Below are 25,676 nucleotides of genomic sequence, written 5' to 3' on the forward strand. Positions count from 1 at the left end.
AACATTTAAGGGTAAAAAAGATCACAACCCGCTTAAAGGAAACTGAAAAAGTTATTCGGAGGCATCAAAAGTGAAACAGGAAAAAAAGAGATTATAACACCTGGATAAGATATTCAGCTCTGAGTTTTTTGGCACCTAAGACAAAAAGGAAACACATTAAATTACACAGTTTTCACTTTCTGACAAAAAGAAAGAATATAACTTCATCTACAGAGGCAAAAACTTTCCTGGAACTAATGCAAGCAATAATTCATCATGAGATTTTTGTCTAAATGGGACTAAGGAAAAAGATCATAAACTTTTGTTTCAGGAAAAAAAAAGTATTTGCTTTTAGTTTTGACAGTAAGTAGGGAATCATGGTTCAGTTCCTTAACTCTTATCAGCCTCAGTTTCATCTGTAAAAGTGGGGACAATGAGATTTAATTCTGTGATATTTAACTTAGCTACTTTTAAAGTGAATCATTTTGATCTAACACTAATATAGAAAATAAAACCCTTTATGGCCATGCCCCAATGTCCTAGAATTGTCAACCTAGAATTATCTCATCTGTTTTCTTTTTTCATCTAACACATACTTGATAACTGTAAATGAGTGGATGATCTCATTTTATATTACATGACCATCTAAAGTCTTAGTGGAACTAAATGACACTGCTTAAAAAGTTAGAGCCAGAGGTGTCCAGTGCAAAAAAGACAATGAAAAATTTAAAATGTGCATTTGATCACATGTGAATTTAAACTCAGAAAATTTAGCTGATTAAAGCAGTGACTCATATTAGACAATTTTCCCAGGGTCCTGCCTAGTGTGGGGCAAGCTCTCACGTGCACTGTGCATGACTCTGGGAATGGGCCTCTCCTACATTTTGTGCCCTAGGGCCTTGCTGGCCTCACCTTAGTCTCAACCCTGATTTTCACTTTCAGAAAATTATATTTATCAGAGGTATTCTTATCCAACTGTTATTTATTGGCTATTTTAAGCACTTGACTCTCAGAGCCATAAAATTAATATATTAATCCTGCAGACTCTGTTTCTTTCTTCTTCTTTTTTTTAAAGATTTTATTTATTTGAGAGAGAGAGAGAGGGAGCACGAGCAGGGGGAGGGGCAGAGGGAGAGGAAGAAGCAGACTCCCCGCTGAGCGCACAGCCCAAAGCAGGGCTCAATCCCAGAACCCTGAGATCATGACCTGAGCCCAAAGTCAGATGCTTAACGGACTGAGCTCACTCAGGCACCCCGACTCCCTGTTTCATCAGGTAAATATTTAAGTGAATAGTCAAGCACTGCCCTGGGTCACCTACCATTCTCTTTCCATATAAGCAGTTCACACTTGCTTCTGTATCTATACGCTCTATACAAGTTGGAATTAAACTGTTTCTTGGAAAAAGACGAAAAATTTGTATCATGTTTGTTTTATTAAACTTTAATTTTTATTTTGCTTTGAAAAGAAAAAAGCTCCTTTTCTTTTGATGTTTGGCATTAAGAAAAATCACAATGTTGGATTATTAAAATATAATTGTCAAAATAAAGATACTATCAAATGCATGAAAATTACCTGATAATTAGATATGGATCCATGCAAATTTCATTGATGCCACATTGTAGTTTCATCTTGCTAGTACTTAATTTATATGTTTAAACATATTTCCTTCTAAACTCACATAATTCTCAACCCACTAAGTAGAACTTTTAGTTTTTATTTGGACTCATGAATAATGTGATTCCAAGCATGATGTACAAAATATATAAAGTTGCTCATATATTTTTCAGAGTCTAGCATAATCTTCTAAAAACAAATGAGAATTGCCCTTCCAAAAAAATACTTGTTATGCAGCTTTGTGAAAAAAAAGTTGGTATGCCTGAATGGACATCTGCAATTACTATTTCTTCCTTCCTCCCTCCCTCCCTTCCTTTCTTTTTTTTGAGAGAGTATGCATGACTATGCCCGCAAGTGGCGGGCGGGGGGTGGGGGGAGGCAGAGCGAGAGAGAAAATCTTAAGCAGGCTCCATGCCTAGCATGGAGCCCAAGGCAGGGCTCGATCTCATGACCCTGAGATCATGACCTGAGCAGAAATCGAGTCAGATGCTTAGCTGACTGAGCCACCCAGGCACCCCTGTAGTTACTATTTCTTAAATATTCAATTTTTAAAACATTTGTGAAAATCCACATAGTGAATGAGTCAGGCTTCCACAGTGAAGAAACAATTATTTGAGGGCAGAATCTTAGGACACAAGAGGGAGCAGATAAGGCCTGGAAGTCAGAGAAAAAGAATAAATATCTTCAGAGAAGCTCTTCCAAGTCTATATAACCTGTTGTTAGATCTAGTTATCTACGCAAAAGTCATCTCTGAAATCTAGTCCAGGGACACCTTCTTATCCCTTTCACCTGTCATATAAAATACACCTTTAAGAGAACCTACTTCAAAGGCCATTTCTAAGACAGAGACAACCCTGCAATTCCCTTGACACCATTTCTAGGATATGCACCTTTGAACTGCTTCCAGTAATATTCCCCAATTCATCTCTCTCAATAATATCCTTCCAATAATTTCTTCCCAAATACCTGATATATCTTTCCCAGACTAGGAAACAATGTCTTCAGGATACTCATGAACCAATGATCTGTTTTTTCTCTGCATTTCTTTCTCTGTTAGGATAACAAAATGGTAAAAACATGGCCAAGATAAGGCACTGATAGTTCAGTGGAAAAATGCACTGGATTAAAAAACTAGGCTTCACAATACCAACTGTTGGTGAGGATGCAGAGCAACTGGAACACTCATTCATTGCTGATGGGAATGCAAAAGGTACAGTCACTTTGGAAAAGAGTTTGGCAGTTTCTTAGAAAGTTAAACATACACTCTCCATAGGACCCAGAAATTCTGCTCCTGGGGTATTTACCAAGAGAAAAGGAAACTTACATTTACACCAAAGCATGTATACAAATCATTTCTAGCAGCTTTATTACTTATAGAGGCCCCCAAATGGAAACAACTCAAATGTCCATCAACTGGTGAATGGATTAACAAACTCTGGTACATACAATAGAATATTCCTCAGCAACAAAATGGAATAAATGACTAATATTTGCAACAACATGGGTGAATCTTTTTTATGGTAAGTGAAAAAAATTGGTCTGAAAGACTGGTAATTTCATTTATACAACATTCTGGGAAAATGTAATACGTTTTGTTGGAAAAGACAAAACTATAGGGATAGAAAACAGATCAATGGTTGCTAGGCCTGGAGTTGAGGAAAAGGGTCAATATAAAAGGGGCATGAAGGAATTTTCTGAAGTGATGAAACTTTTATATATTGACTGTGGTGATGGTTACAAACTGGGTGTGTAGGTCAAAAATCAGAAATGTTTGCTGAACAGGGCATGAATTTTACTGTACGTATAATGTATTTCAGTAAGTCTGCCTCAAAAAATAAGAAAAATGGGGTTATCTCTTAGTTACTAACTGCCTTTACACAAGCCACTTGAAACTCATTTCTCCTTTTATAAAATGAGGAATTTTATATTAGCTCTGAAAGATTTTTGAGAGGAACAATAACAAAAAATACTTTATGGACTCTAGGCATACACAAAGTATACGGGCAATACAATGATGAATAAGACAGAAATACACTAAAGAAATTTACTGTCCAGTGAGATAAAGAGGTAAAACAAATCATTATTAAATAATGTGGAAATTCAATGACAGAGACTGAACAAGGCAATAAGGCGTCAACAAGAAGGTGCATTCCAGGAATAAGAATTAACCCAAAGAATAAAGTATGAATTAATTCATAAAGAATAATAAAGTGTATCACACATTCAATATAAAGGAACAGGTCACAGTCAGATGCAAATATGAGAAGTCATTAATGCACATGGACAACTGGGATCCAGTAATCTTAATGCAACATGGACTTTGAAAAAGCTTAAAGTAAAAATTATGACAAAATGGAAAAAGTACCTCACGATGATTTAGAAGTTGTTCTAAATCCAATGCCATTTGATTCTTCATCTGTAGTAAAGCTGACTTTTCTTTATTTAAATTGCTGGAAAAAAAAACATCAAGTTCTAAAAAGTCATCATATTGGTGTAAATTTAATAAATAGTATATAGCAAAAGACAAATCTGACAAATCTCTTTGAATTAAAGAGAAATTAAATTTATAGTCCATAAAGATATCAGACCAGCCACTGTAATGTTTGATTTAATCAACAGCTATTTTCTAAGAAGACTTTTTCTTTTAATAAGACAGTGCAAATGAGATGTGTTCTGAGAATCCTTTCCTGCCTAGTAGGGGCATAAAAATTAGTGTTTTAAAGATGACTATTTACTCCTGAAATGTAAAAAAGATGAAGTGGGATTTATATAAAAGATAAAAAGCATGTTTGGGCAAAATATTAAAACTCAAGACACTAGAAGTCAAATTAAAACATTTATCCTTAAAACTAGAAGTAGCATTTTATAATTTACCATGTCCTAAATTACCAGGTATATAATTAAGTTAGATAAATGAATCAGATATTCAGTCTGTGATAAACTTGGGCAAACAATTTTTGCCTCCAAATTCTTAGTTCAGTCTTTAATTTCTAAGTCTGCATTGTGAATTTGCCTTTGACAGGACCTATTTTCTGATAGGAAAGGGTGAGAAGCCTAAATAGAAGAACATATTAAGGTTTTAAGAGATAAATATTTGAGGCCTGTTTTGTATTGTCTGGAGTTTTATTATTCAACATATAAAAATTAATTAGAACCATTAAATGAGATACTCTTTGAAAGCCACTGGAATGAATCTACTCAGCACCACAACAAGAATTAAGAAAAGCAACAATGAATTAAAACAACATAATTCCATAAATATCAAAACAAAATCTGTGAAGGTAAAATTAGTGAGGACTGTTTTGCTGAATAGGTAGGATGTTTTCAATTATCCTTTAAGAAAATGGAAAGCCACCAATTGTAAAAACATCAGGCAGAAGTTTTTTTAATATTCAAGGAATAGCAGTAGGTATTCTGAAAGAACAGGTAATTCCAAACACTTAAGAGGAAAAAACTCACATTCTCCTTTTTCCTAGTAACTGAACTTCCCCAAGGAAGCACCATAGTTTGTCCTCTGAGAGAAAAACAAGATGCAATTCTGACTTCTGTTTCCAACTGTGACATTGACTCAAGTGTGTGGTATAGAGCACAACACACACCACCCTACTAAGCCACAGTTTTCACATCTGTAAAAGTGGAAGACAATACTCATGCATGTCAAAGGGATATATGAATTACCTAATGAACGATCAAATAAAGAATCGAACATATAAAACACAACATAAATGCCATATGGTATTACTAATTTAGATGAAAAACAGGTATCCCAGAGAAACAGTAATTAAATGCCATACAGGTTAGCAGCTCAGCAGCAAAACAGACTGACTTTCAGAATTAGGCATCAGAGATCCTAATGAGCCTTGGAGTTGAAAAGAACTAAATGACAAAAAGGTAACTTGAATGTCAGATTCTGCCAGAGTTCTCCAAAGCATGGTAAAGATCAGATGTTTCTGTAACTGTAAAATTTGAATCTTTCTTTAGCTAGAATCACCTTGAAGATGAAATATTTTTTAAAATTAAAATAAACATCCACTAACACAGGAGTAGGATTTTCCGAGGAACAGAAATGTGTTAATGTTCACATGCATGTATACATGTTAATGTTCATATACATGTTACAAACACACACTACGTAAATATACACCCACAGGAAGTACACACATATACACACACACATACTCTCAAATACCAACAGGCCCTTAAATAAAATGTATGCAATAGGAATGGAATGTTGATGTAATAAAGGATTTTGACTGGATAATTCATTAGAAATGTTTTATATGTAGGTGCTTAATTTTCCAGAATGAAGGAAGTATTCCATATTCAAATAGCAAAAATAACAGTATAAAATTAAATAAAATAATAAAAGGTGGGTGGATAAACTGGTTCACAGAGCAACTCTGTTCCATCTGCAAGACGTGCGTTTATCACAAACAGTACAGGCTCCTCAGACAATACTTGGGTATATATTTTCAAAGTCTCAGCCTTCTCTGATATATACTCTTAAACCACAAGGGAGACTATCTTCAACAGATGGGTCTCTAAAACTGCATATGATGATTATTATACTCTGTGTTCTTCCAGTATGTATGTAATTACTCAATTGAAGTTTAGTCTCCATAAAGACACATTTCATAACAGTGGAAATTTACCTTTAAAAATACAAAGCTTCCATGCGTGACTCATAAAGCAACTACAAAACAAATCTTATAAGCATATCTATCCTGAATGGTATATTACCCCCATAACTGTTCAATTCACTGTTAATTATTACTCAGAAATTCATGTTTATGGCTCTGTGTCACCTGCTATATGAAAACATATTCCTGATATACTGTTCTTTAACTTCCTGGATCAATATACCCTGGCTTGGCCTTACAAGGCTAAGTAGTCTTTTCTTCTTAAACTACTAGTTAAGAATAAACTAAGAACTGACAATGGGGAAAGGAAATTTATGCTAATTATTCTCTTTCTGTGCTTCCTTCAGTTCTGGGCCATAGATCAAACTATGTAACTCAGACTGTCTCTTGTGGCTTGGTAGAGGAGAGTTTAACAGTACTACTTTTAGAATGGATTATTACTTTAATGATAGGGGAATTTAAAGTAGTTAATAGTGATATCTCAAATGCTAGCTTTTAATGTGTTTATAATGATTTCATTTTGTACATATTTACTCTAACCTTTCCAGACATTGAATATAAATAGCTAAATTTTCAAGTGGGGGTTGATATAGTGGTATTGTTTTATTTTCTAAGAAAATGATAAAATTATTCAGTTCCTTAAGAGCTTTCATTGTATAAGCTAGAGACATATTTAAAAAAGTAATCATTTAACTGAAACCATAAAACTCCTAAAAGAAAACATAGGCAATAAACTCTTGGACATTGGTCTTAGCGATTATTTTTTTAGATCTGTCTCCTCAGGTAAGGGCAGCTAAAACAGACGTAAATAATTGGAACTACATCAAACTAAAAAGATGTAGTGTGTACACACACACACACACACACACACACAGGGATATTAGTCTGCTATAAATAACATGGATGGACCTAGAGGTATTATACTAAATGAAATAAGTAAGATAGAGAAGGACAAATACTGCAGGATTTCACTTTCACGTGGAATCTACAAAACAAAACAAACGAACAAACAAAACAAAACAGAAAGACTCATAAATACAGAGCAATGGTGGGTGCCAGAGGGGAGGGGGCAGGAGTTTGGACAAAATAGGTGAAGGGGATTAAGCGGTACAAACTTCCAGCTATAAAATAAATAAGTCATGGGGATGAAAAGTACAGCATGGGGAATACAGTCAATAATATTTTTTTTTTTTTTAAGATTTTATTTATTTATTCATGAGAGACAGAGAGAGAGAGAGAGAGGCAGAGGGAGAAGCAGGCTCCCAAGGAGCAGGAAGCCCGATGCGGGACTCGATCCCAGGACCCTGAGATCATGACCTGAGCCGAAGGCAGACGCTTAACCATCTGAGCCACCCAGGCGCCCTACAGTCAATAATATTGTAATAAGTTTGTATGGTGACAGATGGTAACCACACCATGGTGAGCATTTCGTAACATATATAAATGTTTAAACCCTATGCTGCACACCTGAAATTAATATAATATGGCATGTCAACCATACTTCAATTTAAAAAGTAATCAATTCATGTAAATATTCCTTTCAATTAAAATCAACACCTAGCAAAAAGAATAGGCCTTTTTAAGGTACACTCACTTGTTAATTGTTTTGAATGGGACATTTGATGTTTAAATTTCAAATTAATGAAGAACAAAAGGAAGGGAAGTAATAGTTACTGAGTTTCTCCCATGTGCCAGAAGCTTTATATATGTTATTTCGTTTAATTTTCACATCTAACCCTTGGTATTCACACCAGTAACTATTTTACAGGCACATCTACCATGACAAAAGAAACCGGGCTCATGTGTATTCAAAGCCCAGGATAATTCCTCCACATTTGAAATGTCATTGGCTCCAAGTAAGAGCGATGGTAGACAAACTGCTGGATCTGACTTGGCAACTGGGCTGTTTTTTACGGTATTTCATTCATGTCATGAGGGTACATTCAACAGCATCTCAAAGGCCATAATTAAACTACTGAAAGCACCTTAATTTTTCATGTTAGAAGGCAGTTGTTTCAATTAAGAACAAGGTTTCATATCCTGTGAAATACTAGTTCAGAAATCTATTACAATATTTATACAGTAAATTCATGAAACATAGCTTTAAAGGACTCAGATTTTAGCACAAAAATATTTTTTATAGTTAATTTCATAATTGACATAGTTTTATGATGATGTTGCTGTTATTAAGGGAGTCCTAATTTTTGTCAAAATTCAAAATATTTTGAGATATGTTATTTCTCATTTTTAAGATAATTTTCAACATAAAAATTTGTTTCATGTAAGATATGCTAATAATAGCAAAAATTTACCCAGCATTCATAATGTGTAGGAACAGTGGTATATATATTACAAAGATTATACCCTTTAATCCTCAGAACGACTGTATGAATTAGGTGCTGCTAGTACTCGAGTACTACTCTCATTTCACAGACAAGAACACTGGCTGTACAGTCCAATGACATAGCCATTAACTGGCCACAGGTGGCAATTAAAATTAATTAAAATAAAAAATGTAGTTCCTCATATGGGTAGTGGCTACCATACTGGACAGTGCAGATATAGAGTATTTTGACCATTACAGAAAGTTCTATTGGACAATGGAGGTTTAGAGAGTTTAACTGACCGGCTCCAATTCAAAACTAAGTACTGAGCTAGATTTAAACCCATGCAACCTACCTACAGAGGCTGTACTCCCTTTTAAAATCTGTTTTTTAAAAACAACTTTATTTGGATTATTTCGAAAGAAGAAAGAAAATATAACAAACCCTAAGTAACTATCACCTAGTTTCAACAATTATCAATTCATTAAAGCTCCACTTTTAACCACTCTTCTACATTTTTTTTTTTTACTTCTCTTCCTTAATTATATTAAAGTTAATGAAAAATTATTCCTTATTCAGAATAGAACATAGGGAGGCAGTGTAACACAATGTTTAAGAGTATAGAATTAGAAAGCAGACAGATCTGGATTCAAATTTTGACCCTACCACAAAGCTGTACGTTCTTAGATAACAAAGTGCTTAATTTCTTTAGGGCTGAACTTGTTCATCTTAATAGTTTCCTCCTACAGCTATTATTTTTCTCTATATTAAATCTTTTCAGCTATTAATTCTTAGTAAAATAAATACTCAAATAAATTTATTTGAAGGTAACTGTGAAAGGTAATTTTTCTACAGGCCTTTTATGTTCCTGCTCCAAGATTAATAAGGTAAAAGGAGATTCTATACAAAATTTCAAATATAATATAGGAAGAAATATATAATATAGGAAGAAAAATTTGTATTTAGGGTTCTTCCCTCAATTTCCTTAAGATAATCAAGTGCCCAGTGAGTGATAAAACATAATTTATATTGCCAACAGCTATTTACAGAAGAATGGCTTAATTGATTCACCAACTTATTTTAATTAGTAACTTCTTAATTTGGTTTATTTATTATTTAATAAGTTTAATTAATATAGGTTATATATATTCTAAATATAATTTTTACCTTTAAAATTAATCCAGAACTAAATTATTTATATTGACATTTTAAAGTATAAGTGTGATTTAAAATTATTTTATCATATCATCCTGAACCAATTTTTTGGTGGGGTTGAAATAAGAGAAGGTAATTATTCTGATTCATCAAAAAGAACACCCACCCACACTTTAGAGTTAATTCCCACTAGTTTTATACTTTTGGTTATATACCTTAGGAAATCTGAATTTAATAACTATATTCTCCTTATTGTTTTCCAATTCCTTAATTTAACAGTTTCTATTCCCATCTAATTCTCTGCTTCTACATTTATGAATTGGTTAATAATTTATCTAAATTATTCTAACAATCTTAAAATCCAATAATAACTAAGCCAACTAATCAACCATCCATGAGTTAATACGTCTTTCTGTATAACATCATTCTTTTACTTCAACTTAAAAAGACTAAAATGATTACACAGATGAACAGGTAAAGAATTTCAATGATTATTAAATGGAGCAAGTCTTTTGGTTACGTAAGGTGTCATGTAAGAAAACAATTTCAATTTAAGGAAGTGAAAGGGATTTATTTACATTTAGGTAATTCATGGGTTACTTCATGTAGAGTCAGGGGAAGAAAAGCCTAAAAAATTGCTTGGCAAAGTCAACAGAATCTAAGCAAATGTGTGTATTTTGTCTGTTTAAAAAGTCATTTTTGGGGGGGAGGTGCCTGGGTGGCCTAGTTGGTCAAGTGTCCAACTCTTGGTTTTGGCTCAGGTCGTGATCTCGGGATCCCCGTTCAATGCAGAGTCTGCTTGAGACTCTCTTTCCCTCTCTCTCTGCTCCTCCCCCCTGCTTGTTCTGTCTCTAAAATAAATAAATCTTAAAAAAAAAAAAAAAATGTCTCTGATACTTCCTACAAAGTTCCCTAAATGATCCTGATGTATCTTTCCTCTGCACCTCCCCCCACCCAACGCTCTTTCTCTCTCTAAATAAATAAATCTTAAAAAAAAAAGTCATTTTTGGGGTGCCTGGGTGGCTCAGTCGGTTAAGTGACCGACTCTTAAACTCAGCTCAGGTCTTGATCTCAGGGTCGTGAGTTTGAGCCCCGCCGTTGATGGGCTCCACAATGGGCATGGAACCTACTTAAAAAAAAAAAAAGTCATTTTGACTCCACAAATGGCATCTGGTTATATTCTTCTTCTCCCTTCTCCCTTTGGTCAAGCCCCAACCTATTAAAGAATTCTAGAGAAACAAGGAAAGAATAGCTGCTTATGTCCTAGGGTTGGTGGAGAGCTTTGTTAATAAGCGTAGCATTGTTATTTCCAGGCTAAGACTTCTGATCATAAGGTGGAATGTGGATACCTAATGTGATGTGACCCAGTTTTTCTAAGATAAATTACATTTAAGACCATGTTCACTATTTACATTTTTTCTTCACAATGTACAAACTTAATTCATGGATAGCATTGCCTTTATTATTCAAATAAAAGATTTATAGATGATTTACCTGACATCTTTCTCAAGTTGTGTAATACAGTCCTTCAGCGAATCAATCTTAGAATCTCTCTGACGCACTGATTCAATGAGGTATCTGTAAGGTTGCTGAGTCTGGTTTAACAGAGAATTGGCCCTGTTAAGCTAAAGAAAAACAGATTTCATGAAAATCTAAAAAATTTTACAAGAAACTAGGATTATTCAAAATGCTGTAGCATAGACACAGTACACCAAAACTCGCTTACATGAATTACTCAGAAAAGTTTTTCCTGTGTAACTTTGAAGGTTTTAAAAATTATTAATCAGGGCACCTGGGTGGCTCAGTTGGTTAAGCGACTGCCTTCAGCTCAGGTCATGGTCCCGGAGTCCTGGGATCGAGTCCCACATCGGGCTCCCGGCTCAGCGGGGAGCCTGCTTCTCCCTCTGACCCTCTCCCCTCTCATGCTGTTTCTCTCTCTCTCTCAAATATATAAATAAACAAAATCTTTTAAAAAAAATTATTAATCAATATAACTATTCTTTATAATAATAAGTAATACATAAATAGGAAAGGAAAATTTTTAATAAAATATGAATTGTTACCAATTTTAGGGACAGGTCACCTAAATGTTTTGCCATTTGTTGGTTTGAAAAGATATGTAACATAAAATTTATCTTCTTTTAATAAATATCCTTTAGCTAAAATAAAAATCTTTTATTTGAGCTTTATTTCTATTCAAAATAACATGATGACATTACAATTTAGCATTTTTCTCATGTCTTCATATATCCTTCCATCTTTATTTGTAAAATTGATGAACTGTAGCTAAATCATTATAATGAAGTTTTTAAAAAAATTATAGTTAAAATATAAATAACATAAAATTTACCATTTTAACCATTTTACAGTGTACAACTCAGTGGCATTAAGTACATTCACAATGTTGTGCAACCATCACTAGTATCTATTTCTGGAATATTTTTATCAATCCCCAACAGAAGTATTCATTAAGTAAAAACATTCCCCACAATGCCCTGGAAACCTCTATTCTACTATCTGTCTCTATGAATTTGCCTATTCTAGATATATAAGGGGAATCTTAGAATATTTGTCATTTTGTGTCTGCTTAGTTCATTAATGTAATGTTTTCAAGGTTCATCCATGCTGTACCATGTATCAGAACTTCATTCCTTTCTATGGCTAAATAATATTCCATTGTGTGTTTATTCACCTGTTGATGAATATTTGGGTTGGTTTCACTTTGGCTATTGTTACTAATGTTGCTACAAATAGTGGTGTATTAATAAATCTGTTTGAGTTCCCACTTTCAGTTCCTTTGGGTATCTACCTAGGAGTGCAGTGAAACTGCCAGGTTATATGGTAATTACATATTTAACTTTTTAAAAAATTACATTTTTTTTCTATATTTAACTTTTTGAGGAACTGGCAACTGCTTTCCACAGAGGCTGCATCATTTGACATGCCTATTAACAATGCACTTGATTCTACTTTCTCCACATCCTCACCAACACTGTTATTTCATGTGCCTATCGGCCATTATATATCTTCTTTGGAGAAATATCTATTCAAGTCTTTCACCTATATTTTAATTAGGTTGTCTGCTTTTTTGTTGTTGAGTTGTAGTAGTTCTTTTACGTTCTGGATATTAAACCCTTATTAGACATATGATTTGCAAATATTTTTTTCTCATTCTGTGGGTCTTCTGGATCACAAAAGTCTTTAATTTTCATGAAGTCCAACCTCCCTAGTTTTTCTTTTGTTGCCTATACTTTTGGTTCATTTTTTAAAAAGATCTTATTTATTTGAGAGAGAGAGAGAGAGAGCACGAGCGGGGGAGAAGGGCAGAGGGAGAGGGAGAAGCAGACTCCCCACTGAGCAGGGAGCCAGATCATGACCCGAGCAGAAGGCAGGTGCTCAATGGACTGATCCCCCCAGGTACCCTCCTTAAGGATTTTATTAACTTCTGTACCCAACCAACCTTAGTTTTTCTGTTTATTGTGTTTGCTCTTTTCCTGAGCAAATATAACATGTAGGTCAGGACAGAACTAAACACGTACTGTCAGTATAGCAAGCCCATACTTTGGTACCTAAGTGAGTTCTCAGAAAAAGTATTCTAAAGTTGGGTATGCAAAAACTGAACAATCACTACAAAAGTGGTGGATATCTATTGTAAGACTGAGGGGTGGGGAAGGGAGTATTTTATTACACAGGACAAAAATACTACGAAATTCCTACTTTATGACCTTAAAACGTTCTTTGACAATAAAATTCTAACCTTTTATATGTTTAAATATTTTTTCTTCTTTCCTTCATAGTCACTAACAAGTTCAATGGAGGCTAAAGATTTGCTCTTTCTTTCTGGGACAAGAAATGATTTATATTTTTTTCTCAAGTGAATTACATTTACAACATTTATATATATTTTATTTATTAAGATCTAAACATAGAGTTTATTTTGGTACTGCAATTTTTTGGTTTTCTACTTACATAAAATAAATGAGTGATTAGCAGCCTAGAAGCTGAAGGTGTAGAGAACAGTAGGAAGGGTATAGTGGAAGGTAGAGTGGAAGGCAGAAAGAATCAAAGGCATAAACAATCATAGTTAAAATGATCAGCCATGTGATCTAGGTGTGTAAGTAGGAAAGAGAATCCAAAAGGTGCTTGACCAGGTAGCTGTTAGAGAATATCTGCTTGCAGATTGAGGACTACTTTATAAAAGTTATTTAAATGATTAGAAATTAGAAAATTTCCTTTTGGTTACATTAGCCCAGGAAAAAAATTCCTCAAAGAAAAGGAAATGAACAGTGAAAGAAAAGAAGACTTCACTTTTTGGACATGATTCATTACAGTAAAAGCAAAGCCATAAAGAAAAAAAATACCATGAATATTTTCTATAGTTTGGGTTTTAGTGTCCCTTTTCCTTGCTTTGGTAATCATTCTTTTAAATCTATTACAATGTCACTGGAATCTTATTACTTCTTTACTAAGTTATTTTATGAACATTCAAATATGCAGCTGGACAAAAATAAAACTAAGTTCTACTTACCTGTATAACCAGTTTCACTAGTCAATTAAATCAAACAATTGCCTCGACTTTGTTTTCACGGAACTGACCTTAACTGAATAAACTGAACTGACAAGTTGCTTTGTGTTTCAAAGTGCAGAATAGTCGGGGGTGGAGGGGGGGTGGTGGTGGTTGGGGTGCAATGTCAGGGAAGCACTAAGGGCATTTACAAATTGTAGTTAGCTGTAGTCTAGAATGAGCTATGCTTGAAACTTATCAGATCTAAATTCAACTGCCTAAAAAGTGTAACTGCAGTCATTAGTCTTAATTATTTTAGTTCCATTTTTTTTCCTCACAGCAATTACATGTTAGGTTTTAGTATTATAAACAAAATTAAGGTTCCCCAAAGCCTTACTTTCAAAAGGTATCTCTAATATACAACCTACAAACTCCTCCTTCTCTGGATAATAACTACTACAGTGCTGTCAGTTTTACGAACGTATTTCTTTATAAGCTTGTAAGATTTTAAATCCCAAAGTTTATTTTAATTTCTTAGGGAAAATACATGTCTGTCAATGAAAAGTGATGCTAATACCTATTTTTGAAATAATTGTAATTTGACAGAATTTAATTCCTTCAGTATGGTTTAAGTCCTTCTGTAACTATAATACTTAGTATTCAAAAAGTTACACAATCACTCACTTTGCCTATTGTTAGTAATCTTTTCCTTATAGGAAAGCCTTAGTAATTAGTGACTCAAGAATTATATACGTAATAAATGACTCAGGAGCAAATCCATGATACAACATTTTACAGAATTGTTATCCTGCCTTTGTTTCAATAAATTGTACATATGATTCAGAGAAACGTAACACCTGATTAAAACATAATTACATATTTTGATTCAAATTTTAACTTACTCTTGGATGATAATCTAAAATGATATATTTTCTCTTAAAATTAAAAAATATATATAAAGGTGACCACATTTTGTTGTGATTTTCCTAAATGTGGGATTTTTTTTCTTGTGGAGTTTATTTTTAAAGAAACTCCTAGAAATGGAGCTCTTTCTTGCCAGAGACAAAATGCATTTTGTTGAATAGAATTTAACACTGAATTAGTTTCTGTGGATAAAATATATACAAGTGATACTTTCTAGTACTGGTGGTAGTTTTTTGTTTTTTAGATTTTATTTACTTATTTGACAGAGAGAGAGAGAGAGAGCGAGCACAAGCAGGGGGAGCGGCAGGCAGAGGGAGAGGGAGAATCAGGCTCCCCAAGGAGCAGGGAGCCCGACGCCGGGCTGGATCCCAGAACCCTGGGTCCATGCCCTAAGCCTTAGGCAGACGCTTAACCTACTGAGCCCCTGGTGGTAGTTTTTGAAGAAATTCCACATATTGTTATCTAATCTTTTTGATTGTGCCATGGAATGTAAAATGCCTATTTGAGGTTCAATATGGAGCAACACTTTGGTACCGATTCTCTGTGTTCTCAATCTATAGTAGTTCTCAAATCTAGTTAAATCATCAGATCACTGGGGAAAATGCTAAAAAACAGTGATTTCTGGGCCCCACCCCAGCCCCAATGAATCAAAGTGTCTGAGGGCCAGTCTTAGATTCTACCAGTCGGATCTGGAAAGCACAGCTCCTGGGATCTGGACCTGATGCAGGCCACGCCATCCAACCATTTTAGCAGATTGAACACGACCCGTAAATCATCTTATATCCCGAACTTACCATCCTTTCCACTAAAACCACTTTCTTATCCTGTGTCTCACATGGTGAATAATATCATCATCTTTCAGAGGAGTGACATTTAACTGATACAATTCAACTAATTAAGATGCCAGCTTTGCATGGGAGCAGGTTCCTGGAGAAACTGTGTGGTCCCAGGTATTACTTCTTTGTTGGTGGACAGTGAGGAAGGAGATCCAGGGGATTTCAGGAGAGGCACCAGGACAGACAGGAATGATATGCAGGGGCTTAGGACAACAGCTGTGTACAGTGTCTTGCAAATATATATATATATTTTTAGATTTTATTTATTTATTTGAGAGTGAGAGAGGGAGCATGTGCTCGGGCACGTGTGTGCAGGGGCAGATGGGTTGGGAAAGAGACAAGCAGACTCTGCACTGAGTGTGGAATCTGATGCAGGGCTCGATCCCAGGACCCCAAGATCATGACCTGAGCTGAAACCAAGAGCTGGATGCTCAACCAACTGAGCCACCCAGGCACCCCCAAATATTTTCTTGTTTTAATAACCAAAAGCAAGTGCATGCTAGTTGATCATCAGCCCTGCTCTGATCCTGATTATCAAAGTATGGTAATAAGGAGATATTTATAAGATAAAACGAGAAATAATAGATAATAAGATGAAATTCTTGAGTAGGATGTTAAATATTTCAGAGTAATCAGCAATGTGATAGACTATCTACTCATAAGTCACAGAGCACACAGGACTGTAGAGTATTATTTTTTTTCAAAGTGTGTCACGCATCACTTTTATTAGAGTCACAAGAAGAGCTAGTTAAAAATGCAGATTCATTGGTTTCATTCCAGACCTACTTAATCACGATCTGAGGGCAGGATCTAGAAACCTACATATTAAACAAGAATCTTTGGAGATTCTTATAGTCACTACCATTTGAGAATCATTAGTGATGTGTAAGAACAGAGTAAAGCGGCAGACACGTGAGGGACTCCTACACGCCAGGGTTGGAAGAAGATGAAGACATCTGAGGGATAATGGTGTCATCAAGCAAAGGGAAAACAGAATTTCGAGATTATCTATAAAATCTATAATGTCATGCCATAGATCAGGAGACCGAGAAGAGAAAAATGACAATTAGGAAGTCACTGGTGATCACGGAGGAAGGGCATAGCTGAATAGATGATCAGGGAGGACAGCAGAAGGAATTAGGTACACAGAGAGGGGTGAACTTTGGAAAGTTACCACTGTCCACCCACACACAGTCTCTTTCTCTCTCTCTCATTTTTTTGAAGTGGGACCAAAAAGGGGGGGGGGGGAAGAGTAAGTGAAGATACTAAAAAATCCTTGGGTGAAAGAGACTCAAGGAAAAGAAATTTAGATGACCTAATTATAATGACGAAGCTACAGATGATGGCAGATGATGGAACTGATGGTTTTGAGGAGTGGAAGTGACCTGCAATGGGGAAAATGGGAAATAGGACAGATGCAGAAAAATAAAAACATAGGGCAGCAGGAATGAGGGCCTGGTTGATGTTCAACAACATGAATCTGTAATACTTTCAAGCAGCAAAAGTAACAGGTTTTCACAAGAAATTTTCAGCACATTACCACAAAACCAAAGAATTTTCTCTCCCTCTCTCTCTCCTTCCTTCCATTAAGCATTTATGGGGTAACTATCAGATTGTAAGTTAATATGCGAAAGGTAGGGAATGTCAAGAAAAGCCTGATGGATGAATTTAGTGACCAAGCAATCTGGGATGCTAGTGAATGTAGTGCTCAGATGGTTGGTAGGGCTTGGTAGGAAGAAAAGTGCAGCCAAGAGGGGCTTGACAGATTGGAAAATACGAAGAATTTATGAATGTGGAACACACAATGAGTGCAAATAAAGCACAGATTTAGTGGGAATGAAAGGACTGGGAGAGCTGGAAGGACAGGAGATTAGAGTCAGAGAATGGAACTTTCAACTTCAAGTGTTTTAGATTTCTTGCCCCTGAAAAATTCATTTTAATGTGGTTCAATTGTATAACAATCCTGACAGCAGTGGGGAGGGTGTTGCTGTGTAAGTTGTTAATAGTTCTTAAATAAAAAAATGTAGTCATTCATGAGTTATCAAGGCAAATCAGTAAGGTAAAAAGCTTAAACAATTTGATGTGTAAACAGGATACAATTTATAGATAAATCACTGTTTTCCCTTACTTCAGTGGTGGCCGGCATTTGGTACACACACACACACACACACACACACACACACTCTCACATGAGTTGGTATGTGAACCTATAAAATGCATGCTTACAGAACAAATTCTAGTATATTGTCCCGAACCCATGTAATTGAGTTTTTTTCCAGAATGAACCATAACAAAGACTTCTTGGCTTAAGCACTTGGCAAGGTTAGACACAGAGCTGTTAGAAAAATGAAAGTGAATGTTTTGTCCATAAAACAAATTGGTCATTCATATGGTAGATAAATACATGTTTATCATTAAAATAAAAAGGTTAACCTTTATATAATTCCACATCAGAACCTCAAAAAATAAGAGACAGAATGGCAATAATCAGCCTCCTCACATTAGGTCTTCTTCATGGAACTTTATCATGGATCAACAATTTAATTATCCCTTATGTCCAGTTACATTATATCTTGAGCATCCACAAAATATAGGAGAACACTAACTCCCAAGGGGTGAAGCACCACATGAAAAAGACACACAGAAAAAATGAAGTATCCCCCCAATTCCTTAACATTACAAAAAAGTAAGTTGTTACCTATGTCAAAAAGTTAACTTCTCACTAGACCAAGTGACTTTCCAGGGGGCATTTTCCCGCTACCAACAAAACTAGCTGCAAGGACTGTCAAATTGTACAAGTGGCAAAAGGTGGCCACAGTTACCTTCATAGAAAAGGAGCCCCTGACATTTTCTCCCTCCTTTTCCTTTTCATCTATCTCTTCTCCGTGGTATTCAGATTTCATTCCCTTTCTCATCTTGTTTTTAAGACTCTGTTACAGCAGTTTTTAGGTTCACAGCAAAACTGATTGGAAACACAGGGGGTTCCCATATACTCCCTGCTCCCCCATTCCACAACCTCCCCCAGCATCAGCGTTTGTGACAACTGATGAACCTACACTGACACCCCATTGTCACCCAGAGTCCAGAGTTTACATGAGGGTTCACTCTTGGTGCTGTACATTCTATGGGTTTGGACAAATGGATAAGGACATGTGTCCACAGTTACAATATCATAAGCAAAAGTTTACCATAAGAGTCCCTTTGCTCTGTCTATGCATCCCTCCCTCCCTCCTAACCCCAGCCTTTTCAGATTGTTGTTGCCTGTTTTCAAAAGCATTTTCTCACCTTCTGTTTTTTCTCTACCAAATGTTATAAAACATACTGTTGTATGTATGTATGTATGTATTTATTTCAGAGAGCGAGCGAGAGAGAGACAGAGAGAGACAGAGAGAACGAGTAGGAAGGGCAGAGGGAGAGAGAGAATCCCAAGACGACTCTGTGCTGAGCGCAGAGCCCAAGGCAGGGCTCGATCGCACAAACCTGAGATCATGACCTGAGCCAAATGCTTAACTGACCTTGCCACCCAGGCGCCCCAAACATACTGTTTTAAAAACTAAAAGTAATCCACTCATTTGCTTGGAAAATATTTCAATGCAAATTATTTTATTTGGAACTTAATAAATAATTTACAACAGAATACTGAGACACAGAGAGGTTAAACAACTTATCCAAGTTTACACAGCAAGTAATTACCAGAAATGACATTTTAACCCAGTGAGTCTGGCTCCAGAATCATGTGCTTCATAGCCAATATCCATTACTGCCTCACAGTAGCAGAAAAGAAAGCAATAATATGTAAAAGTAGCACAAAATGTGAAGAGCTAAGGATTTCTCTCCCCTACTACCTCAAAATAATGTGCACTAAAGGCATGGGTGTGCATGACAATGCACAAACACTAAAGAAACGTGACCAGTTATCCACACAGAAAAATGCTTCATGGCTCTTCTTCCATATTAAAGCTATCTAATTGTCTCTACCGAGGTGCCATGCTCCTGTGGGACTTACAGGTTCTATGCCCCTTCCCTTGCTGCTCTGGCCATTTTCAGAGAAGATGTAAGAACCATGGTGCTCGCTCTGTGCCTTCTGTGGGCCCATCTGGCTGGGAATTACAGGCAGTGATAACAGGCTGTTATCCTCTGCTCTGCTTTACTTCTTTCATAAAACTTACCAAGTTCTAATTGAATATATATCTTACTTGAAAAAAACCTTTGTTTCCCCGATTAGAATATAAGCTCCAAAGGGTAGGAATTCATGTCTGTCTTATTCAGTGATTATCCCAAGAACCTAGAACAACACCTGACACACTGGTACTGAATAAATATTTACTGAAAGACTGAATTATGTATCAGTACTACCTAACACTTAACAAAATTCCTTTCCTTAATATACTTTATTTCTTATGCTGAGTTAAATGGCACAGAATGGACTAAAACATTTTTTAATAACATTACCTTTATAAATTATTCTTACATAAGTTCTTTCTGTGTAAAGAGCCAATAAGGAAATAAATTTATTTGGGGAAAAGTGACACAGTTTCTACAATGCGAAATCTTGCTGTTTATTGGAGTTCCTCAAGAATAAGTCTATGTAACTAAGTGATAAAAATGTTAACACATAGATATGAAACTCAATACAGTTCAAAGAAACTCAATACAGTTCAAAACAAGATTTATTTAAAAAAAGGAATCAATACGGGGTGCCTGGGTGGCTCAGTAAGTTAAGCGACTGCCTCTTGATTTTAGCTCACGTCATGATCTCAGGGTCATGAGACTGACCTCTGCGTCGGGCTCTGCGCTCAACACGGAATCTGCTTGAGATTCTCTTGTTCCCTTTGCCCCTCCCCCTGCTTGTACATGCTCTCTCAAATAAGTAAATAAATAAACAAAATCCCAAAAAAAAAAAAAAGGAATCACTACAGAACTAGAGGGATGTTTTTTTGTGAAGATGAAGCCTAAACACTTTCTATAGATGAAGAAAAGAGTAGGGTTCTCAGATTCTTATTCATATGTACAAATTATAAATAACAAGATCAGAGTTATAGACTAGAATTATGCAAATCTGTAAAAGGTACTAATTCCAAACAATGGGAGAAACCACAGTAAATTTGTTCAGAATTGTTCAGTGGAACAGAAAAAAGGCAGGACAAAAATATGGGAAAATAGTAACATTTGCTTCAGCAGCATACTGTGTTAATTCAAAATGATATAGAGGTTGGATTAGCATTGCTCCTATTTATGGTAGACACATACAACTGGGAAGCATTATAGGTTTTCACATGATAGTCACACCAGAGGTCCCTGTATTTCTTGAACAGGTTTCACCTTTTTTCTCTTCTCGATCTCTATGCTGATTTCTCAAGAAGGCTTCCGTAAGGAGAGGAAAATATGTTACCTATTTGTCCAGATGAGTGTTTTCACACTGTGGGTTGCAAGCAGTATTAAAAAAAGGAAGAGAAAAGAAACAGAACAGAATGGCAACTAACAGAATACGCTAGATGTCATAAGGGTATTCATTCCTGTGGCAATTATTTCAAATACACACATATGTATATATCTACCCACATACATACAAATACACACACATGTATACACTGGGATGCTATGTAAGGTGTACTTCTTACTATAGGTAATGGCCAAAAAAAAGTACAAAAGCTATTTGTCCAGGTGACAGTTAACATTTTTAATTATAAAGGACAAAATTTACACTAAAAGCAGTCCAAATCCAAATCAGTCTCAGGTCAGTTTTGTGGCAAGTTTTCTGTGGGCTTCATCACCTGCTGAAAATTTCAGATCTGAAGGGTGGAGGTGTTATATATTATAGCATTCAATATGTTAACTATGCCAACGGCATATCCATCAAAAACCTAAGAGCAGACTGAGCAGAATTTGCATCTGAGTCATTTTTCTCCTTTGATTCATCTCTGATAAACATGCCAATCTAATGGAAGCCCACTCAGACAAAAGAGCTTCTTTAGGCCTCAGAAAGCCTGGGAAGCTGGTAAACCCAGGGATGTCACACTCTTAAGATCCCAGTTAGCCCTAGCAACACTCCTATGGTTTCATAAAGTAGTATGACTGGTATTAAATAAGCACTCAAAACTGCTAGCCATTATAATATCATTTATTCATGTAATAATTTTGATTTTAATGGAAATATTTACTCAAAAATTTTGAGACTATGTTATCATTGCTATTAAATAATGTTTATCTTCATTATCTTATCGCATATTATTATTGCTTACTTTTTGCTTTTCTATACAGATCCAACAAATTGGTTGAATTTTATCAGTAATTCATGTTCTCTAATTTAAATATAACAATTCTGGTTAATTTGAAGTTTTTATTAGTTTTTTTTTTTTAAAGATTTTATTTATTTCTTTGACAGAGAGAGACACAGTGAGAGAGGGAACACAAGCAGGGGGAGTGGGAGAGGAAGAAGCAGGCTTCCTGAGGGGCAGGGAGCCCAATGCGGGGCTCGATCCCTGGGATCATGACCTGAGCCGAGGGCAGACGCTTAACGACTGAGCCACCCAGACGCCCCTGAAGTTTTTATTAGTCTTAAAATATCCAGTTTTCCATACTTTTCCTAAAATGCTTAGTTTGTATGTGATTAAATATACTTTTACATTTGAAAAGAGCAGGTGATTACTCTCCAGAATTGCAGTTTTACTATCATGTACCTCTTCATAAAAATCACTTAAATTGCACAAAATCTTACTATACTGTGTTAAAATTCATTTGAATAGTTCATTCTGAATATTGCCACATAAGCAAAGTAAGCATTATTTACTCCAAATCTGAAACTATTTCTTTAAAATGCCAAGTTTATTAATAAAAATTCTTATCGATACTATTGCCATTAGCAGAAAAATAAATGAAACGCAGGACAAAAAAACCCATCTGCATTTGCTGAGTGATTAGTATATGCCAGTTAGTATGGTAAGTGCTTATCTTAGATTAAGATATCTCTAATTCTTGAGGTAAACATGTATATAATATTATTACTCCCACTGCACAGGTTGAAAATTGAGGCCCACAGAGGGTAAAGAACTTGCCTAAAGTCATACAAGCCAGTTGTCTGCCTAACTTGAAAATCTAGTTTCATATCCCAATGGTTAATGAATAAAGTAACATATAATTAAGTACTACACACATGTAAAGTATTCTTACCTTTATCATCTCCTTTTATTACTCAACTTTGTTCTTAGTTTTTTCCCTTTACACTGAAATAAATTCAAACAAAAGAAACAACTCTAGTGTTTTCAGTAAAGGTTGATGGATCCTACTGATTCCATGTAATTAGAATATTTTTTTCATGGTGGTGGTGGGTGGAGCTGATATATACCCTGCTTTGGTTCCAGATGTGACATAAAACATATGATTGAGTCTCTGACACTTAGAAACTAAAGCTTTCTTTCTAATTAGCGGGTCTGATTTCTTCCTCATCCTCTGCTCCTCTTGGTTGGGACTTCCAATCTGCTTCAGGTTCATTCTCGTATCCCTCACTTCTCATATACTTTGACCTATCACAAACAGAAGTTATTCCTTCAACAACATCTATTTACTATGTATTAGAAACAGGCACTGTGCTAAGCAGTGAGGATATACAGAACAATAAAAAAGAATCCTTCCTTTTAAGAAGCATCTAGATAGCTACGTCAACAACATCTCTATCTACCTAAATATATCTTGGTATATATGGTATCATGAGGATACATAAGTCATTTTTTTTTAAAGATTTTATTTATTTATTTGACAGAGAGAGACAGAGGAGAATACAAGCAGGGGGAGTGGCAGGCAGAGGGAGAAGCAGGCTCCTCGCTAAGCAAGGAGGCCGATGTAGGACTCGATCCCAGGACCCTGAGATCATGACCTGAGCCGAAGGCAGACACTCAACCATCTGAGCCACCTAGGCACCCCACGTAAGTCATTTTTGCCTGGGGTTCAAAATAGGCTTAATAGAGTAGATGACACTTGATATTAAAAAGACAAGCACCTTTGATGCAAACATGGGTACACTGGGCAAAAAAGATCAGAGTGTGCAGAAGTACAAAGGCATGAAAAACATAGAGTGCTTGGAGAATTCAAGTAATGCACAAGAAGTTTTGTATGTGGGGAGAAGCACAAGTAGTTGTATACATGGCGGTGTGTGTGTGTGTGTGTGTGCGCACACATGGTATAATGTAAGATGGAACTGGATATATAGGCAGGAGTAGGATAATAGATGGTCTTATTCTCTAACACCATACACAAAGATAAACTCAAAATGGTTGAAAGACCTCAGTGTGAGACAGGAATCCATCAAAATCCTAGAGAACACAGGCAGTAACCTCTTCGACATCGGCCACAGCAACTTTTTTCAAGATACATCTCCAAAGGCTAGTGAAACAAAAGCAAAAATGAACTTTTGGGACTTCATCAAGATAAAAAGCTTCTGCACAGCAAAGGAAACAGTCAACAAAACGAAGAGGCAACCCACAGAATGGGAGAAGATATTTGCAAATGACACTACAGACAAAGGGCTGATATCCAAGATCTATAAAGAACTTCTCAAACTCAACGCCCAAAAAACAAATAATCAAGTCAAAAAATGAGCAGAAGACATGAACAGACACTTCTCTGAAGAAGACATACAAATGGCCAACAGACCATGAAAAAATGTTCATCATCATTAGCCATCATGGAAATCCAAATCAAAACCACATTGAGATACCACCTTACAACAGTTAGAATGGTAAAAATTGACAAGGCAAGGAACAACAAACGTTGGAGAGGTTGTGAAGAAAGGGGAACCCTCTTATACTGTTGGTGGGAATGCAAGTTGGTACAACCACTTTGGAAAACAGTGTGGAAGTTCCTCAAAAAATTAAAACTAGAGCTACCCTATGACCCAGCAATTACACTACTGGGTATTTACCCCAAAGACACAGATGTAGTGAAAAGAAGGGCCATATGCACCCCAATGTCCACAACAGCCTAACTGTGGAAAGAGCTGAAATGACCTTCAACAGATGAATGGATAAAGAAGATGTGGTCTATATATATAATGGAATATTACTCAGCCATCAAAAGGATGAATACCCAACTTTTACATCAACATGGATGGGACTGGAGGAGATTATGCTAAGTGAAATAAGTCAAGCAGAGAAAGTCAATTATCATATGGTTTCACTTATTTGTGTAACACAAGGAATAGCATAGAGGACATTAGGAGAAGGAAGGGAAAAATGAAGGGGGGAAATTGGAGGGAGAGATGAAGCATGAGAGACTATGGACTCTGAGAAACAAACAGGGTTTTAGAGGGGCGGGGGGTGGGGGGATGGGTTAGCCCAGTGATGGGTATTAAGGAGGGCATGTATTGCATGGAGCACTGGGTGTTATACGAAAACAATGAATCACGGAACACTACATCAAAAACTAACGATGTACTGTATGGTGACTAACATAACATAATAAAATTAAATTAAAAAAAGGATAATAGAAGGTCTTATGTTATTATTCTTAGAAAACAGAGACAAGTCTAACTGTGGGAGAAACAAAAACAGATTTGTATTTAGAGAGAGTATTTTGGCAACAAGGTGGAGGACTAGAGATTGATGCCAGTCAGCTGGTTCCTAATTTAATTCACATGATAGATAAGAGGTTGTACCAAGTCAGTACCACTAAAGCAGGAGACTGAGTAGAGATGTTCGGAAGGTGG

The 25,676-nt window shown here is 35.8% G+C and overlaps 1 protein-coding gene across 1 annotated transcript in view; it reads right to left on the reverse strand.

Annotated features, from left to right (window-relative positions):
- PIBF1 (progesterone immunomodulatory binding factor 1) overlaps positions 1-25,676 on the reverse strand; it is a 208,492-nt gene that overhangs the window by 24,607 nt on the left and 158,209 nt on the right. Inside the window, exons 15-16 of the mRNA XM_036073108.2 lie at positions 11,207-11,337; positions 3,959-4,043 (exon numbers count right to left, since the gene is read on the reverse strand). Coding sequence (XP_035929001.2) covers positions 3,959-4,043; positions 11,207-11,337 — 216 coding nt within the window. The remainder of the gene's footprint in view (positions 1-3,958; positions 4,044-11,206; positions 11,338-25,676) is intronic.

Source organism: Halichoerus grypus, chromosome 4, assembly GCF_964656455.1.
Source record: "Halichoerus grypus chromosome 4, mHalGry1.hap1.1, whole genome shotgun sequence".
NCBI classification, from domain to species: Eukaryota; Metazoa; Chordata; class Mammalia; order Carnivora; family Phocidae; genus Halichoerus; species Halichoerus grypus.